We start from the raw sequence: 20,308 nt of genomic DNA, 5'->3' as shown, positions 1-20,308 counted from the left end.
TGTTCAAACTGATGGAACAAGTGTTCTGCCTGTCTCCTCTTCATGGGAGTGGATGAGTATGTGTGTGAGAGAACAGGACAAAAATTAACAAGTTCTTTGGACACTGATATTTCACAAAGGCTCATTTGGTTTCATTTCATGAAGTACAGATGTTATAAGTGATATCAATACATGCAGAATCCTACAATCATTTCAGCAAGTCTAAACACTAAGCACATGTTTATCCGCTTAACATCCATTTTAACAATGCTAATGCAGGCAATTTCCAGCTATGCCTTTGTCAGGCCACGTCTTCACTCGACAGAGGAGTGACACTCTGGCGATCAATCCTCCAGAGTTTGATTTAGCGGGTCTGATAAAGACTCGCTAAATTGAATGCTGAGGGCACCCCCGTCAGCATAGGTATTCCTCACGAGCAGTAAAAGAACTTGATGGGAGCATTTCTCCCACCAACCTCCTGCTGTGGGGTCACCCCAAAAAACTGGTGCAAGGTATGTTGACTTCAGCTACACAATTCATATAGCTGGAGTTGCATATCTTGGTGTTCAGCAGGGCCTGTGGGCCACAGCATGAGCCAGTACTTTGTCTGCCATTATCACATCTTGTCTCTAATATGCTGGGACCAACAAGTTACAACAACACTCCATCCTTTGCCTGCCTGCTGGTCGATCTCTCTCCTCCTCTCCCCCCATATATATATATATAGAGAGAGAGAGAGAGAGAGAAATTTAAAAAAAAAATCAGGGACTGTTTAGAACTCATTTGTAGGAGAATTTAAAAAAAAACATGGAAACATTTCTATTAGTCTTAGGTTTTGTAAAAATGTCTTTTCACAAAAACCTAAACTTTTGAACAAAATGGTCCTTTTGAGGTACCACAGTTTTGTACCTAGAATTAGCTTTGAGGAAGGCTGCAATGCTGAAATGTCACTGAGTTTGCACACTCTCCTGATGTGGGCTCCTCCCAGTTAAATGTGTTTTTCTTTCTCAATCATGTCTGTGGGTTGGCTTCTTTTCCTTATGGCTGTTAATAATGTCAGTGGGAGTCATGCTTGTCATTGTGTTTTCTATCTTTCTTTTCGTCATAATTATTTACGTGGCTGCTTTTCCTCTTTAAGCTATAACATTATTGCAGCATCCTCAATTAGAGGGACTTTTTGCTGAGCCATTTTTATTTATTTGTTCTGATGACACCACCTGCTTAATCAGGCCCCCCTCCTTACTTAATATCTCACTTTAATGTGGGTGTATAAGCTGTTTAACAGTGCGCCTTCTGGTGGCTAGAAGCTTACCATGCTTGATCAGTGCCTATTAGTGAAAATATGATCAGCTGTCCAATGATCTCGCCAGCATTGCTGAATTTACTTACCACTACGGGCTTTGATGAGAATCCCCAAATGTTCTTTTGTCCAGTCATTACCATTCACATCACAGGGAACTAATGTTTCTGACTTCTGGCTCAGAGAATTTGAGTTACAAACCTAGGAATGGCAAAACTAGAACAGGGTCAATCATCAGCTGTGTCAGAAGTTCTCTCCTTGATAAAGGTCCATGGTGGCTGCTCGATTTAATAAAACAGAAAGTGCAAATGTGGTCAACACACATTGAGCATCTACCAGGATGCCACAAGTGGCATCAGAGTGTCCTAAATTCCCTAAAAATACACAATGCCACATTGCCTACAATTGTAATTTTCCTCCAGCCAGCCCTCTCCTCTCCATTGCTATGAGGTCTGTGAGCATTAGGGTGAATCTTTCTGTATCATTCTCAGGTAGCAGAGCTATAAACAAACAATTTTCTGAAATAATAAGCTTGCAAGAGCAGATGCAATGACAGACAGTTGCAGCTTTTTTACAAAGCCACTTGAATGAAACCTTTACTCTGCTGAGTGGCACTTATGTCAGAAGACCCATTGAAATCAAGTGCTACTCCACCAGTTCTTTTCATTTTCAGGCCACTTCATTAAAAAAATTCAATTGTGAGCCAGTTCCTCTGCCACTCTGCCCTTCTTGCACTAGATGAACCTCGAAATGAAATTCACCAGGAGATGGTCAGCCAACAACTAAGCACAAACCACAAGGGAACTTCCCTAGTGGTGGTGCCACTCAGCCATTTGGTATTGTGTGGTGTTGTTGCTGTTTTTATTTTATCCTATCAGCAATTTTCTTTTCAAATGTAGCAAGTGGCACATAGGCCTATCCAATCTTCTCTCAGAGGAAAGGATTACATTGTGGTTTGCATAGAGTAGAATGTCAGTTGTTAAAGCTGCACATCTTTGATGCAGAAGCTATCCTCTCTCAACATGTCTTGTATTCATTTATTTGATTCTGCTAAGGCCCCACATTACTCTCCCTGCGATACATCACCTCCTCTTCAGGCTTATGCTATGGACCATCTAGCAGCACATTTTCCACTTAGGGTACTTAAAAATCCTTCTTGCTCCAGTAGTGTAGCAGGGCTCAATCAAGTGTGGTAGGACAAATAAGGTGACGAATCAACCCTGAACTAGATTCTCTTTAAGCCACGTTCAAGAATGATTCATTCCTGTGCTAGGCTCCAGCTAATCCACAAGACAAGAGGTGGTCTGGGGACTCTTGGGCAGGTATATCAGTCTCAGGAGAGGAACAGCAGCTCAGTCTGCTTGAGCTCATTTCCAAGCTAGGAACTCTTCCTGGCCTGAGGGCCTCTTGTCACTGTGGGAAGGCACCACGAGCCAGCGATCAATCCAGCAGGGGTCGATTTACCACATCTAGTATAGACGCTGATTGCTCTCTCATTGACTGCAGTACTCTTCATCAGATGCATGTACTGGAAATTCCAGAATCTGTAGTTTATAAGGTGCCACAGGACTTCTTGTTGTTCTTGCAGATTCAGACTAACACGGCTACCCCCTCTGATAACTTCAACTATGTTATTCATGTAGCTGAAGTTGGGTAACTTAGATCAATCTCCCACAGTAGTATAGGCCAGCCCTGATCATGGTAACACACTCCACAAACCTTAGCCTGCTCCAGGCTTGTTCTTACTCCTGCCTTGTTCCAACTTCACTCTGGAACCTTGATTCTTTGACCAATGGCTCTGACCAATAGGCATAACTGCCATGGCTCTGACAACTCAGCCTATTACCACTACGGTTTCCTACAGGAAGAAATACAGAGGTGGTTTAAGTTACACTCCATACCCTTCCTTTACTAATTAGTGGCCTAATCCACTAAAGTCAACAGAAAATGCCCTTTTCACTCACACTGGCCTAAACCCTCTTACACCCACTCTAACCTGTACAAGGGAGTCCTAAGCCACCCTTTGAGCTAGGGGTTAAAATTCCCAGCTCTTGTAGACACACTTTTTCTTTAGTCAAGCTAGCATGCTTAAAAATAGTAGCAGAGTCAGCATCGCAGAAGAAGGGGCAAATCACCCTGGATACATACCCACAGTGTCTGGGTGTGTTTAAATTCAGGGCAGCTTGCTCATGCCACAACTCCCTGCTGCTCCTACTCCTGCAACTATACTACTGGTTTAGGGTGTTAGCTTGATGAGATCTAGTACAAGTATATCTATCCCAGCTGGGAATCACATCCCCCAGCTCCAAGTGTCAATGTAGCTTAAACCTGTTTAATTTAGGAGCCTGAAAAAAAGAGTGTGTCAACATAGAAAAAAGCTACTTTAATGTACATCATCTGCTCCTCACCAGCATGTTAGAGCAACTTTGACCCACTTGCACAAGAGCAGAGGGAGTATGAAAAGATCTCAGAGTATAACTGGAGGCAAAGCAATCTGAGTGGAAGGAAGTGTAATTGACTCATCCTCAGACTTCACTTCTGAAGTTAGCTCGTGAGTTTCAGGCATGAATTTTCCCATGCTGTGCCTGCTAGTCTCATTCTTCTGTGTCATACTGTTCAGCTGAAGAGGCTAGCATTCTCTAAAATGAACTTGATTGCTTTCTGCCTTTTGACATTCACCTTTCTACCTTTTGACACAAGCAGCGGTCCCCAGTAGCAATGAATGACCCTCAGAAATGTGAGAGTTTAAGTTCAAATAAATAGTTTAATCATTCATCCATCAGTTCAGATGCTTTTCTAAGCCTTGGTCACAATTCCCCAGTCTAGTTTCATTGCTGTACTTTCATCAGAATCCTTGGAGCTACATGCAGTGGGGAAATCAGGTAATATAGTGGGAAATTAGGCTCCTGGACTGGAAATCTTATGAGATCAGCTTTTTCCATGACATTTCTGATACTGCCTGCTCCTGATCAGGTCTAGAATGCCCCATGCAAATCCTCTTCTGTGATATTACAGCACTTCCTCTTATGGATGAAACCAGAAAGACATTCATGGGGAAATTAAGTTATAACATCATTCTCAATGGGGAAGCCTGCTTGCCCCTTTGCAGTATATAAACATGACTTTTGTTTGAATAGCTGCCTTCTGGTCAGATTTTATTTTATAGAAAGAAACTATATGCCTATGCAATATGCTCCTATCCCCCCACTGTATAATTGTAACCCACACACTTTCTGGGTGTGGAGCACTATCAACGAAAGGCAAAGATGCACAGTGCTTGCTCGCCCATAACAATTCTTTACACTGAACTTGATAATAAAAACACTTTGTTTATTAAGTATAAGAAGTAGGATTTAAGTAATTGCAAGTGAAAACAGACAGATCAAAGTAAATTACTAAGCCAAAATAAACAAAAGACAACAGCTAATCCTAATGCACCAAGAAACTTGTTACGTGCAATTTCTTACCCTAACAGTAGTTCTAACAGTCTCTTTCACAAGTAGGGTGGAAGTTGTTAACCCACGGAAAAGAGACTCTTGAAGAATTCCACAAGGATTTCAACAACTTCCACCCTACTATCAACCTCAGCTTGGACCAGTCCACAAGGGAAATCCACTTTCTTGACATTACAGTACAATAAAATAATAGAAAAATGTCCACTACCCTATATTGGAAACCCACCGACTGCTACACTTACCTTCATGCTTCCAGCTTCCATCCTAGACACATTTCTCAGTCGACTGTATACAGCCAACCCCTACGATACAACCAGATTTGCTCCAACACCACAGACAGAGACAATCACCTACAGGATCTTTACAGAGCATTCCTAAAACTGAAATACCCACCTGGGGAAGTGAAAAAACAAATTGACAGAGCCAAAAATATACCCAGACATGAACTACTTCAAGACAGACCCAAAAAAGAAAATAACAGAACTCCTCTTGTTACTTTGGGTATGTCTAGACTACATGGCTCTGTACTCCATACTACAGAGCCATGTAGATGGGCTTACTAGACACAGCAAAATGAAGCGGCGATTTAAATAATGTCACTTCATTTACATCAAAATGGCTGCTGCGCTGTGCCGATCAGCTGAATGTCAGCACAGCGCGGTAGTCTAGATGGGGATCAGCCGACCCCAGCACCCTTTGTCATCAGATCCCTTATGCCTTCATTTTGATGTAAATGAAGCAGCAATTATTTAAATCGCTGCTTCATTTTGCTATGTCTAGTAAATTCATCTAAATGGCTCCGTCGACGGAGCCATGTAGTCTAGACACACCCCTACAGTCCACAACTCAGACCCCTCCAATGCATTACACACAATCTACAACCCATCTTGGAAAATGATCCCTCACTCTCAGAGGGTATGTCTACACTACCACCCTAGTTCGAACTAGAGTGGTAATGTAGTCAACCGGAGTTGCAAATGAAGCCCGGGATTTGAATTTCCCGGGCTTCATTTGCATGTTGCCGGGCGCCGCCATTTTTAAATGTCCTCTAGTCCGGACTCCGTGCCCCGCGGCTACACGTGGCATGAACTAGGTAGTTCAGACTAGGCTTCCTATTCCGAACTACCTGTACTCCATTATGCTGTGTCTCCTACCCCCTTTCCTTTTTCTTTCTCTCCCTCCTCCCCTTTCCCTCTCCTATTTATTTCGAGTTTTCATATGCCAAACTCATAACTCCGGCCATCAGAAGAAGTGGGCTGTGCCCACCAAAGCTCATGATACCACTTTGTTAGTCTATAAAGTGCTACCAGATCATTTGTTGTTTTTTTCACAAACTAGCCATCCTCCTAGCTTGGTCTCAATCCTTCCCCTTGTTCACTTAGGGTATGTCTACACTACCCCGCTAGTTCGAACTAGCGGGGTAATGTAGGCATACCGCACTTGCAAATGAAGCCCGGGATTTGAATTTCCCGGGCTTCATTTGCATAAGCGGGGAGCCGCCATTTTTAAAACCCCGCTGGTTCGAACCCCGTGCAGCGCGGCTACACGGGGCACGAACTAGGTAGTTCGAACTAGGCTTCCTAGTTCGAACTACCGTTACTCCTCATTTCACGAGGAGTAACGGTAGTTCGAACTAGGAAGCCTAGTTCGAACTACCTAGTTCGTGCCCCGTGTAGCCGCGCTGCTCGGGGTTCGAACCAGCGGGGTTTTAAAAATGGCGGCTCCCCGCTTATGCAAATGAAGCCCGGGAAATTCAAATCCCGGGCTTCATTTGCAAGTGCGGTATGCCTACATTACCCTCCTAGTTCGAACTAGGAGGGTAGTGTAGACATACCCTTAGATATTTCCAGAAGGCATCTTGAGTGGTATGTGGGGGTCTTCTGGCATTTGGTTTCCCACTTATATATCCCTTTTGCCCAAGGTGGGAATTCTTTGTGTTCAGTTCAGACTTTTCTCACCTGGAGTGGAAAAATCCAAAAAAATCCAAAACGGGTTCTAGCATCAGGTGTCCTGGCTGTATTTCCCAGCAGGACTAACCACAATCCAGCCTGACAGGAAAAACAAAACCATTCATAAATTGTCAGCTTGATCATTGGGCCATTATGTTTCCAGTGTCAGTAATGACCTTCATTAGTACCTTTAAAATTATAAACAGATCCACATTTAATATTTCTAACTTCACATACAAGAATGATACATGCACAGAAATAGAATATGAACATTCAGTACACTGTAACTTTAAAAATAATATGTCACATGATGCACTTTGCCTAAAGTGTCTACAAGTTATGAGTATTCATCATACAATTTTCATAAAGCAAGGGGGGGCATGACACCTCCTCTTTAGGTACTGTTGGAATGGAAAGTATTTCATCAGTCATCATCCTATGATATGCATACATCAACTGCCTATTTCTCAAATATTTATTGAACACTTCTGCCTTTTCTTCATTAGTGACAAATCTACCATTTCCTTCTAGGAATGGAGCAATAAAATAGTAGGGCTGTCAAGCAATTAAAAATCATGATTAATTGCACACTTTAAAAAATTAATTGCAAATAATCACTTGCACGCCCTACACAATGTACAGGGAAGCAGATGATCACTGTCAGGGTGATCCTGACTTTTACCCTAAGGGAGGCGTTGTAACACAAAGGTTAGTTAGAGAAAGGCGGTTTGTAAGTCAGAGATGTGGATTCTGATTCTGAGTTGCACTGAAAATCAGGCCTTTGAAAATGTCTGATCTTCACCCTTCTCATTAAAGCAACAGCTCTGAAAATCAAACCATTAGGCTGTTTTTCAGGTTATGCCTCAATTTCTCCAAGAGGTGAAGAGTTGTTATAACACATTCCTTTGAGAAGTGCTTGGAAATTTTCATCAGAAAGGTGTGAGATAAATGCCAGGTGTTTAACAGTATTTGATTACTGTTCAGATTATTCCAATAGCTGCGAATTAAAAACTGCTCTGTCCTTCCTCTCTGAATGAAACAAGATGTAATCTAGTCATAAATGTACATGAAAGCTCACTGCTATTTTTGCATATTCTGACTCATCTCTTGGAAATTTTCTCTCAATCAGGCAATGAAAACAAAATTAGCCTCATCATTTGCCACTGGTCTTAGTCCACTAGCTATTTTTGTGCTCTCATGATGTTAGCAGTGATGATGCCTCTTGTAATCAACAAAACAGACATTGTAAAAGGAATTCCCTGGCGGAACTGGGATCATGTGAAGTGCTCAGGAAATTTCAAATAATTTGCATTGTTTCCTGGTTCATTAGGAATAAAAATAAAAACATATCTACCTAGTCAAGGTCTAGTCATTCTGGACCTCCTGCACATCATAGTCCACTAAGCAACACCCCAGTTATCCCTGTATTGAACCTAGTAACTAGGGCCCTACCAAATTCATGGTCCATGTTGGCTAAATTCAGTCGTAGAATTATAGAAGTAGTAAATGTCATGATTTCAGCTATTTAAATCTGAAATTTCATGGTGCTGTAAGTGTAGGGGTTCTGACCCACAAAGGAGTTGCGTGAGGGTCACAAGGTTATAGGGGGGGCAGTTGCAGCACAGCTACCCTTACTTCTGCACTGCTGTTGGCAACAGCGTTGCCTTCAGAACTGTGCAGCTGGAGAACAGTGGTTACTGGTTGGGACTCCAGCTCCGAAGGCACAGCCTTTGCCAGCAGCAGCACCTCAGAGGTAAGAATGACATGGGTATAGTATTGTCACCCTTATTTCTGCACTATTGCTGGCAGGGTGCTGCCTTCAGAGCTAGGCACCCAGACAACATTACAATCATCACTCTTCAGGTGCCCAGCTCTGAGGGCAGCACAGAAGTAAGGGGGGCAATACAGTGACCCTCCTAAAATAACCTTCTGATCCTCCTGAAACTCCCTGATGGGTCAAGACCCCCTAGTTTGAGAAACATTGGTCTCCCCCATGAACTCGGTACAGTCTAGGGTAAAAGCACACAAAAGGCTAGATTTCACAGGAGGACACCAGATTTCATGGTCCGGGATATGCTTTGCATGACTGTGAATTTGGTAGAGCAATAGCAATAACCTGGGTTTGATTAAAGTATTGCAATCCACAGGAGACTAGATTATTAAGTGCCACAGGCAGAAAATAGGAGGGACTGAGGTGCACCATTGCTGAGTGCAGGGAATTGATTTAGTGCGATGAAAAAAGTTGATTTGATGTTTTTTCTCATCTTGTGTGGAGAGTGCTTGGAAGGGTGGATTTGGTCTTGATGAGCAAACAATGATAGCAGAGCAATTATTCACCTGACAATGAGGAAGTAGTGATGAGGACCCACGTGCCCTCAGCAGGCCTGCCCTTTGCCTGGGAGACACAAGCGGCAGCAGATGTACAAGACTTGTTATTTCTGCTGTGTGAGAAAGGGGCTCAGAAAGTGACACAGGTTATGGCTTAAAAAAAAGAGAGAGATGTATGTTTAAAAAAACCTGCCAGAAAGCAGAAAACCCAGCCCCAACCTATTCACAGAAGACTAAGAGGTGAGCAATGTGCCTACATCCACCCCACAATCATTCAGGGGAAGGGGTGGAAGCCTTGCCGTGAGCGCCCCCTGTTCCTCTGCCCCACCAGGGTCATCCCTAGGGGGTGCGGGACTTGGAACAATCCCCCACCGCAGACCCTGCCCCTGTTCCACTGCCCATTTCTGTTGCCATTTCCAGCTGCTAGGTCTAAGTCTCACAATGGTGCTAATTCATCTGTATTATACTATGCAGCCCTACTGACTTGGGTATTTGGCTTGTACTGCAAGCAGCATTACAGAATGACAGGACTTGGGTCCAAGTCTCAGCATGATTCAGCCCCTGCCACCCCCAGCTTCCCTCCAGATAGGTCCTAGGTTCTGAGTCCAAAGTCAGACAGATGTGTGTGTGTGTATGGTCATAGGGTATGTCTACACTACCCTCCTAGTTCGAACTAGGAGGGTAATGTATGCATACCGCACTTGCTAATGAAGCCCGGGATTTGAATTTCCCGGGCTTCATTAGCATAAGCGGGGAGCCGCCATTTTTAAATCCCCGCTGCTTCGAACCCCGTGTAGCGCGGCTACACGGGGTTCGAACTAGGTAGTTCGGACTAGGGTGCCTATTCCGAACTACCGGTACACCTCGTTTCACGAGGAGTAACGGTAGTTCGGAATAGGACCCTAGTCTGAACTACCTAGTTCGAGCCCCGTGTAGCCGTGCTACACGGGGTTCAAAGCAGCGGGGATTTAAAAATGGCGGCTCCCCGCTTATGCTAATGAAGCCCGGGAAATTCAAATCCCGGGCTTCATTAGCAAGTGCGGTATGCATACATTACCCCGCTAGTTCGAACTAGCGGGGTAGTGTAGACATACCCATAGGGAGTTGGACTCAAACCTGAGTCTAAGCCCAGATTTACAATGCAAGAGATCTACCACTAGACTCCTTCTAGCCCTGGGAGATAACATGGAAGCTACTCATCTGCGGTGGTTGGAGCACCTTCTCTGCTGCCCCACAGGCCATGGGGCAAGGAGTCTCTCCTTGCACATCCCCTTGAGGAGATTTGTAGCGAACAGCCCAGCTCCTCCAGCAATGTACCAGTCAGAGGCTTAATTAGCATCATGCTCTCTGGTAAAGCTCAAACGGCAATTACAATTTTTGTCTTGGTAAATTCTTATTTAGGCAATGGCATACTAAGGCCTGGATAGTGGCTGGCCTTTATGCAGGGCAAAAAGGAAGAAAGGGGCAAAGAGACTTTGTTGCTCTGTGAGGCTGGCGAATAGATCCAATGCTCTGTGGCTGTAGGCAGCAGATAATGGAGACTGGGGCAGGCTTAGTCTCTTCAAATCTCAGGCCACCAGGGGTGAGGGCAGTGATGGATTACTGCATGGGCCCATGCGGCCCAACCAATTTGGGATGCGTGGAAAATCTCTCCTGGCCACAACCCTGGTGTTGGAGCAGCTCTCATGCCTCTGCTGTGACCCCAGGATGGCAGGGACCCGGAACTTTTCTAGTCTAGTGGGAGGGAGGAGTGCAGGGAGAAGGCCAGAAAGGAGTGAGCAGAAGGCAGGGCCTCATGGGGGAGAAGAGGTGGAGCGGGGATGGAACACAAGCAGGGCTACAGGGAAGGGGCAGAATGGGGTGGGGACATGGCCATGGCCTTGTGTAAAGGAGGCAGAGCAGGAGGCTAGCCTCCCCAAGATGAAGCTTCACCCACCCTGCAAAACGCAGCTGTTTCTCGTGTACCTGGAATTTGGCTGAACTGAGAACAGAAAATTTCTGTAGAACTATGTAGCAATTCATCCTTGAGAGAAATGAATTGTTATCTTCAGTGCAAGACCGTGGCCACATCAGAATGTATACAGATTATATAACTCAGAGCTTTTCTCATTTGTCGTGTTTCAGATAAACCCTCTCTTCAGCATAGGGAGAAATAAATTACTAACAAAGTGCAACATCCATCCAGAGCACTAAAATAACTCACCAGGCTTTTTACACTTTATGAAGTAGTGGACGCAGGATCCAGAAAACAAATTATCCCATAGGTAACAGGGGACAAAATAGAATCTCTCAGGGTCTGATTGTACCTCTAAGTAAGAATACTCAAAGAGAGGCCAAGACTTCCCCTGTGGCGTCCTCATGTATTTTTATGAGCGTGGAGCAGGATACCCTATGTGGGAGAATGGCGCTGCATCCTCCTTAACCTCACAGATCTCCAGGTCTGGTGGAGGCCCAGAACTACCTGTGCAGCCCCACCTCTAATATCAATTCACAGACACTTACCTACCTTCCTTCCTCCCCCCCCCCCCCCCCCCGCATCCTCCTCCTGTTCTGCAATGTGATTTGTCCTTTTCATATTTGTTCATTTTTTTTAATTGTATCCTTTGGTATATATGGTTGTGACTACTTTCTTCCACTATTTGATCTGAGGAAGTGGGTCTGGCCCACGAAAGCTCATCATCTAATAAACCATCTTGTTAGTCTTTAAAGTGCTACATTGTCCTGCATTTTACCTGTGCAGCAGCCCTCTGGATTTGCAGTCCTGGTTTTGGGACCATGTGCCTAGAAGAGTGCTCCACACCCTGGCAGTGTATTACCTGGGCCTCCCCTAGTAATGCTGTCCCTCTTAAAGGAGGGAGTTTTCCCAGCATGAGGGTGGCTCCATAAGAAAAATAATGTGGACTCAGTCTGTATCAACTTCCCTTGGAAACCTCTCCAGAGCAAGAGGTGGGATGCAAAGGATTCTTTGACTCATTCACTCCTCCCCAGTCTGGCCAGTGATTCCCCCCCTCATTCTACATGGAGTCTGGGGTTTGAGACAGTTCTTGGGTGCCTCCTCAGGTTCCTCCAGGCAGTGCAGCCCTGTACAGTCTCTTCTTCAGAACTATGCATTACCTTGCCATGCCCCTCTTCCACTGCATCAAACAGTCTGCCTGCCCTTGCTTTCAACATCCTTCCCAATGTTAGCCCTACTCTGCAGCTTACAGTGCGATCTCTCTTCTTCATTCCACCAATGACGCCAGCCTCAAGTCACTCATTTCTCAATTTCTCTCGCTAGCTGCTTCATGTTTTCTCCCTATTGGGCACCAGAATATCTCCCTTTCAAAAATACATAACACTACCACCATTTTCTGCCTTCAAGTCATGCCTCAAAAACTCACCTAATAGCTCCAGAAAAGTGCCTGCTGGTAACATCTGGGAAGGTGGTGAGCTGTGATTACAACTCCAGATTGGCTAAGAATTGTGCACCAACCTTTTTTTTTTAAGAGGGGCAGTCATTACTTTGCTTTTACCCATGCCTTGCCCATATCCTGGCCTGCTTGTCTGTCATCTACCTGCTATTTCAAGTGGGAGCTGTTTAGGGCCAGGACCGTCTTATGTGTGTAAAATACCTAGCAAAATCACTCCTAGGCACTTCTCTATGTTACCTAGTAATAAAAGTCATAATAATGGCATAATGTTTCCCTCTCTTTCCAGTGTTCTGTAGAACAGAAAAAGCTGCAGACAAGTCCAGTGAGAAAAACTAGGCAACACTTATTTGTTCCCTCTCTTCAGATTGATTTTTCCGTCAAGTTATCTTTTTGTGCCCTTTTGTTAGTAGGCCAACACCTTGAGCAGACAGAGTGAGGTGTGAAAGCACAAGACACCAAGTGCTGTTTCTAAAGCCCGATGAGTTAATATCTGATAACAGTTCCCACTGTGCTAGCGCTCCATTTCAGCACAGCTGATTTCACACAAGTCATATATGGGAAGCAAAGGCGATGCGGTGGTGCACAAAACCAGGTGCAATCCCCAATCCAGAGCTGGCCAGCTGACCCTCTCATCTTTGTCTACAACTAGGAGAAAGGTTGAGTTTAGTTACAGTTTGACTAGCACCAGCGAGACAGGAACCTGAGCTTTAACTGGACTGCCTAAAATAAAGCTGACTGTGGACCCACGCATCCCCATGAAGAAAAGTGGTCACATTCAGGTGGGGATTAGCTAAACTCATGTGAGCTGAATACAATTCACACGACTGTCCGCTGTCCTATACCTGCACTGCTGTGTGAAGTGAATGTAAAACCCTTGCAGGTCAGAATTTTCCACTTAACAGCCTTGGATCTTCACCTTGCTGTGGTGCAAAGGAATGGAGAACTCAACCTGCAATTCTCCATCTTGAGGCAAGAGAGACCACCTCTCAGCTGACACTGGAGCTTTTTATACCGGACCCTGTTCTCCCCAAAAAATGGCAGCCTCCACAGCAGTGGTCCCCCAATGTGGTGCAGGCATTTATGTGCGCCCACGTAGTGACCAGGGCCGGCCCAAGCCATTCTTGCGCCCCTGTTCCCAGGTGCGTGGTGCATGTGTGGCCCCCTCTCCTGGGCGCGCGGTGCATGCGCAGACCCCTCCCAGCCCAGCAGCCCTAAAAGGTTGGGGACCACTGCTCCACAGTATAAAGGTAGCCAGCCATGGCTTGTTTTATTTTATACAAAGGACCCATTGGGATCAGACCCCTAAGGATTCTGGCTGCACAATGCCTTGATGACACAAAGTATCTTCATTTGTTATTTTAAGCCCTTTCTGACAAAGATCTGATCCTGGAGTGGAGTGGGGTGGGAAGCTCTTTCTCACTGCATTAGCAATGCCATAGGGCAGTGGTTTTCAACGTGTGGGTTGTGACCCAGTACTGGTTTGCAGAATAGAAGGCACTGGGTCGCCTTGCTCAGCATTTAGGGACCCAGGAGGCCAGCTAAGGGTGGGTGACAACCCAGATTTTGAAAACTCTTGGCCAATCCCTACCTGTTCGGACATCATGTAGTGCCCTGGAAATGACCAGAAGCAGGACCAGCTCCTGGGCAGCAAGGCCACGGGGCTCCCCATGCTGCTACTACCCTGAGCACTAGCTCCACTCCCCCATTGACCAGAAACCAGCTGATGGGAGCTGGGGAGAGTCAGTGCCTGTAGGGGAGAGCCAAGTGTAGGAGCCAGACCTGTTGCTGGCTGCTTGTGGGGCACAGTGTGGTGTATAGTGCCAACATAGGCAGGAAGCCTGCCTTTAAATCCTGCTGACGAGAAGCCATGTGAGGTAAGCCCATGCCACAATCCCCTGACAAAACCCTCCCAACCAGAGTTTACTGCATCTTACATCCCTCATCCACAGCTCCATATTATAGCCTGCATTACCAGCCTTGACCCCATCCTGCACCCCAATCACCTACCTCAGCCCAAAGACCCTGTCCCCACCCCACAGCACGAATCCACTGACCCCACCCCACAGTCCTCACCCTTGCACCCCAGCCCTAAACCCTCTCCTGCACCCCAAAGTCCTTATGCCCAGCTGTGCTGGGTTTCCGGCATCAACAATATTTTTCAGTTGGGTGACCAGAAAAAAATAGTGCTTCAGTGTAGATACTTCCTACTAAGGATGTTATGAATTGGGTAATTGACTAATTGAATAGTCAATGCATTTTTTCATCGACTATTCAATTAGTTGATAGGGGGCCCCCACCTTTGAAGTGGACAAAGGCGATCAAGGCTCCCCACCTGGCTGTAAGCTCTGTCCTCAGCTGGGGCTGCACTCCCTGCCATCAACCCTGCTGCCTCCAGTCCCTCCCCCCACACCATGCCAGCTCAAGGGGGCGGGCTGTGACCCCCACTGCACCACTCCTGGCCAGGGCTGCACCCTCCCATGGCAGTGGTCTGGACTGTGTGCTCATCTGCCAGCCCCACTGCCTCCAGCCCTGGCTGGGGCTGTGCTTTCCACTGCCAGCCCAGCCTGGCTATGCTTCTTAACCTGGCCAGCTGGGGCTTCCTGATGCAGCAATATCCATGGTCCTGCCAGACCATGGATGTTGCTGGACCAGAGGGTCTCAGATTTGAGAGGTTCAATTTGTACCAGAATGGTGGTATGAGAGCGAAAGGGATGGCTGATTGATGTAAGTTGGAAAAAAATCCAGGAAATAACCATCCCCAAGCCAATGACAATAGATTGAGGAAAAATGAGCTGGGTCATCAGATTTCCATAAAGCTATGGGCTTTATTCTGCTCTCCTGCTGGTTTTACTATTGTAACTTCACTGACTTCAGTACATCTAGCTCTGATTTAGTGTGGTGTAAATGAGAGTAGCATTAGAACATACATGTGGTATTAATAAAACATTAACAGCAGCCACTTGGAATCCCTTCCAGCAAAACCAAACTGATGGCGAAATTATTTTTTAAACACTTATTTGTAGTACAGTAGTGCCAGGAGGCTCCACTCAGGCTTGGAGCCCACTTGTGATGGGAGCTGGAAACCTCACCAGTTTCCAATTTGTGGAACATTTAGGTAGGAATTTAAATCTTTTACACACAAATTTCAGTTCTTGGAACAATGTATTTGGAAACTACAGATAATGGAGCACTACAGAGAGCCAAAGCTTTCATCTTAATAACACCATCTCCCGCTTTCTCCTGCCCTAGAGATTTAATGAAAACTCCTGGCAAGTCTATTTTAGACATCAGGCAACAATACGGAAAGCAGAGGCAGGAAAATGAACATGCTGTTCAGTGCATGAGAAGTGAGCACCCAATTCTCTTCTCATTAAGTGCAGTTATTTTCATTTACTGACGAGGGTTTTACTTTGTTGCAGATGCTAAATAAACAAGCTCCTTGTACTAACCTCTTTTTTATTAGCTAACATGGCTGGTTGAGTCAGGCCAGGCCTTTGGGCAAGGTGAGCGAGGCATCCACCTTGGGCCCCATGCTGCCCAGCTCCCAGTCCCATTGGGCTGGGAGCCATGTGGCTCAGTGTGCTGCTTTTAGCCCCGCACGCTCTTTGGCAGGGTCTGGGTCCAGTCTCCCTGTGGTTGCTTGTCACAGTCTGTCAGTGACATGGCTAGGTCTGACTTTGATACACTTGTGTGAGTGCTAGTACTCTGAATTCTGCAACTGTTCTGCCCGGTAGGGTTCAGAAAGCTACTGAATACTCTGCGTCAGTCCATAACCTGGATTTGGACTTGTGATTGTCAGAGCACTTAGCGCTTCCATCGATGAGACAGGATGAGCAGCGGGAAGTCAGTGGTTGAAAGGACCCCATGATGCAAAAAACATACAGAAAGTGTTTCCTGCCTATCAAAACATGACTAAAATATAAAGAGACCTCCCATCATTAGAGACCTGTCCAGCTCACGCTAGCAGGACTTGCAAATAGATTCAATGACGTGGATCATAAGAGCACTGCTTGAACCTTAAGGGTTGCTTCCTGTGGTGAGTTTGTGATTTGCTGGATAAGGTTGGTGGAATCAGTTACAAAATATCCATGGAAGCTGCAGTTTCTCTTCCATTGGTCTCCATTGTCAGAGAAGCAACATTACTTTTTCATCCATCCAACATCAGGGAAGTTGACTTTCTGCTTGTGCAGAACATCTGATCAGTGACTTGAAAAAAGGAAGCCTGATCCTGATTTGCTCATTAATTCCTATAAACTTGTTGCCATTTCTGCCAGTCCAAGTTTGCTGTTTTTAACAGCTTCTCCCTTCTTTATAGAAATATCTGAAAAGGTGAGTTTTTATATATCTTACCAAATGGTAGGGCAATGATTTCATCACCCCAGAACTCTCCACTTGGCAATAATGTGTCTGAAAAGTCAAACTACATTAGAGACTTGTCCAAAAGTGCATTTGTAGTTATATTTGAGGTATCTAAGTGGGGGGGGGGGGGGGGGATTTCAATCATAATAGCTTTCAAGAATGGTGAACTGCTGCAATCAAAAGTATCCAATGTAAAATCATTTAACTTAACATTTAGGTTACTCAAGTATGGTTACTTTTTAAATGGGAGCTTTTAAAAACAAAGAAATCCTAAGGAAGGCAACATTCTCACCCAGTACAAGACAATCATCAAGTATTGGCCTTCTCTCATTATGACATTCTTTGGTAGTAATGCCCTCTTTATCCTGCTGAGGATATGTTTACATTGCAATTAAAAATCCATGGCTGGCCTGTTTCAGCTGACTTGGGCTCATGGAACAGTTGAATTGCAATGTATATGTTCAGGGTCAGGCTGGAGCTTGAGCTCAAAAACTACACTGCAGTTAAATAGCCCTCACGAGCCTGAGTCAAATGACACAGGCAAGCCACTGAGTTTTTAATTGCAATGTAGACACATCCTCAGTGTCTGCTCAACAATGTAATCTCATTCAAGGCATGAAATCACACAGCAGTCCACAACCTGAATACTGATCTTACAAAGCACCGTCGATTATTTAAACAGCCACTATCTTGAAATTACAATCTTGGACTTTCTACATGTCAAAACCCATTAAGCAAGTTACCCATCTGTTGGCTGTTTGCAGTGCTATTTGGTGCAAAGTGGTTTTGGCAGCAGATAGAATAATCAAGCCCCATGTGTTTTCTGTCTGTGGCCAGAGGGAATTCTTACATCAAGCAGCCTTATAGAGAACTGGAACTATGTTGGCTGAAAACTGCATAACCAAATCATAAAAAAACCCACCTAAATCTTTCCACAAACAATGGGACTTCAGTTGGTTTCCGCACTGATGTGAATGTGACTGGAGTACTGCATCCAGCTCTAGTGCCCACAATTCAAGAAGGACGATGATAGATTGGAGAGGGTTCAGAGAAGAGCCATTAGCATGATGAAAGGACTAGAAAACATGTCTTGTAGTGACTGATCTTCTTGGGTCTTACCATTTAGTTTATCAAAGAGAAGGTTAGGAGGTGACTTGATTACCATCTAAGAATTTACATGGGGAACAAATATTTAATAGTATTTTCTTCCATTTAGCAGAGAAAGGTACATGGCTGGAAGTTGAAATTAGACAAATTCAGATTGAAAATAAGATGTAATTTTAACAGTGAGGGTAATTAACCACTGGGACAATTTACCAAGGAGTAACAGTTTAAGCCCCGTGGGGTGCGGAGTCTGTTGTCCACAGACCTCGATCTGGGTCCTAACGCCCGCCCCGTGTTTGGTGTCCTCCGACAATTAAGTCTAGTCACGCTTTTGCGGAGGACTTACAGTTTTTAATATAGTTATGCATGCGTGAGCGAACACTGTAGCCCTTACTTACCATGTCCCGCCCAGCTGGCGGGGCGGTAGGTAGGGGGCCTGGGCCTGCCCACTCCTCCGGGTCCCGACCCAGGGCCCTAAAGAAGGTGAGATTACTTGCTCTCTCCTTCTTATGGTTGACGGGGATGCCGCCCGAAACGCGTCGACCCATGGGTTTTATACCCTGCCCATGGCCATTTCCTACCTATCCTGCCCCCTCCACTTACAACCTTCTGCCTGAACCCTGAAGCTCCGGCCCGTTACATTCCAAGCGCCCCAACATCCGGACTGCTCCCTACGGTTGTCTCTGAGCCTTCCCGCTCCTGCTCACCTCTCCGTCCTCCCGCTCCCCTTCTTACCTGCGGCGAGTCCTTTTAAAAGGCATCGCTGCAGCGCCATGCTGGCAGCCTGACACACGCGCCAACATGCCATACATCCTCGCGCCCATGGCCGGACACAGGTGCCGGCCCGCCAAGGCTACCCTGCCTGGCAGCACCTGTGCAAATCCCCTGCTGTCGCGCCACCACCCGGACTCCCCCTGATGGGGTCCCCATTGTGGCGGTGCGGTTCCCCTGCCCGGCGTCACCTCGGACACCTTCCAGCTGCCCGACACCGGCCCTACCCCCACCCCGGATGCGGCGTCCGCCACAGGAATGTGGAGACCCCTAGCTCTGCCGCCCTCTTCCTCCCCAGTTCCATCACACAATGGTCATGATATATTTATTCTCCATCACTGGCAATTTTTAAATCAAGTTTGGATGATTTACTAAAAGATATGCCCTAGGCAATTGTTATGGGGAAGTTTTGTGGACGGTGTTATGCAGAAGATCAGATTAGATTGATCACAATGGTCCTTTCTCACCTTGGAATCTATGACAAACTTATAAGTCTCCTCCTTTTGTTCATGCAACATTAAAAGCTAAGTTCACAGTTCACACAGTGCAATTCCAGGGGTTATGAAACCAAACCCTGTCTCTAGAAAAATAGCAAGATCAAAGAAAAAACGTCAGCAACTAAATTACAGTTCTAATTGTTCTCTCAACCTTAAGTCTCTCATCCATTTTGAGCAGTATTTTATAGAAAGAGCTTGCACCGAGTCACTAGAAATTTCTGAAAGCAGGAAGAGGTGCTAGAGAAAGAAAGAGAGATCTAGTGCTGAGCCTGATTATCACAACGCTCCATGTCTGCTGTGGTCAAGAAGTGGAAAAGGGCAAAGCAACTAAAAATAGGGTGACTTTAGTAACAAACTCAAAACAAAAACTCTCTTCTATGGTACAAAATTCAAAAGAAAGAAAAGGTTTAGTGTTCAGGAAAAGTGTTGCAATAAGAAGCAGGCAGTTTGAAATTCTATCCGCAGCTGGACTTAAATTGAATTCTTGCAGATCATATGGAATACTGGCAGCACTACTCACTGGCTCTTGATAGTTTTTCCTTTGATGTGATGTTGGCTGGAATACCTGCATCCAGTGCCCCATGAGTTAGACTAATTCCCACTGAAGTTGATAGAGCTTGAATTGACAATGTTCTGCTGTCAGGCATTTTCCCCTCAGTAGCCCAGCCACACTGTGACAGGAGCCTGAGATTTTGAGCTGTCACAGACCAGTCAGGGAGGAAGCATTTCTGTAATGAGTTTATGGTGGAACTGGAAATCCTGGACAGGGTTCACAAGCCAGTACAATACCCAAGAGACCAGGACCATCCTGTATCAGCTCTGATAGGTGCTCCTCCTGGCTGAATGTACCAGGTCAGCGACCCACTACTGTCATAAGCCCATTTGGGGTGAATGACTCACCTTTGGATTCACAAAGATTGCAAAGAGCACAGCAAGCCACAGCAATGTACACAGTATTGATGACACTGGAATCCAAACAGGTCTTTCTATAGAGCCTGCAGGACTTCAAGCTGCCAAATGCACAACACACTTCTTCAGATAACTAGAGTACTAAAAGTTCAGACCCAACAATAAATAAGGGAAGCGGAGAGAAAAAAATATTGAATTAAATTGTTTGAGCAGGGATTGGTCCTGCTTTGGGCAGGGTCCTGGACTC

The 20,308-nt window shown here is 45.5% G+C and overlaps 1 protein-coding gene across 1 annotated transcript in view; it reads right to left on the bottom strand.

The window, feature by feature from the left end:
- The window catches only part of LOC102463330 (protein-L-isoaspartate(D-aspartate) O-methyltransferase-like), a 101,234-nt gene extending 81,422 nt beyond the window's left edge, over positions 1-19,812 (bottom strand). Inside the window, exon 1 of the mRNA XM_075926111.1 lies at positions 19,673-19,812. Coding sequence (XP_075782226.1) covers positions 19,673-19,799 — 127 coding nt within the window. The 5' untranslated portion in view covers positions 19,800-19,812. The remainder of the gene's footprint in view (positions 1-19,672) is intronic.
- Between the last annotated feature and the right edge of the window lie 496 nt (positions 19,813-20,308).

Source organism: Pelodiscus sinensis, chromosome 4, assembly GCF_049634645.1.
Source record: "Pelodiscus sinensis isolate JC-2024 chromosome 4, ASM4963464v1, whole genome shotgun sequence".
Classification (NCBI taxonomy): Eukaryota; Metazoa; Chordata; order Testudines; family Trionychidae; genus Pelodiscus; species Pelodiscus sinensis.
This window is presented reverse-complemented; position numbering and strand designations above follow the sequence as displayed.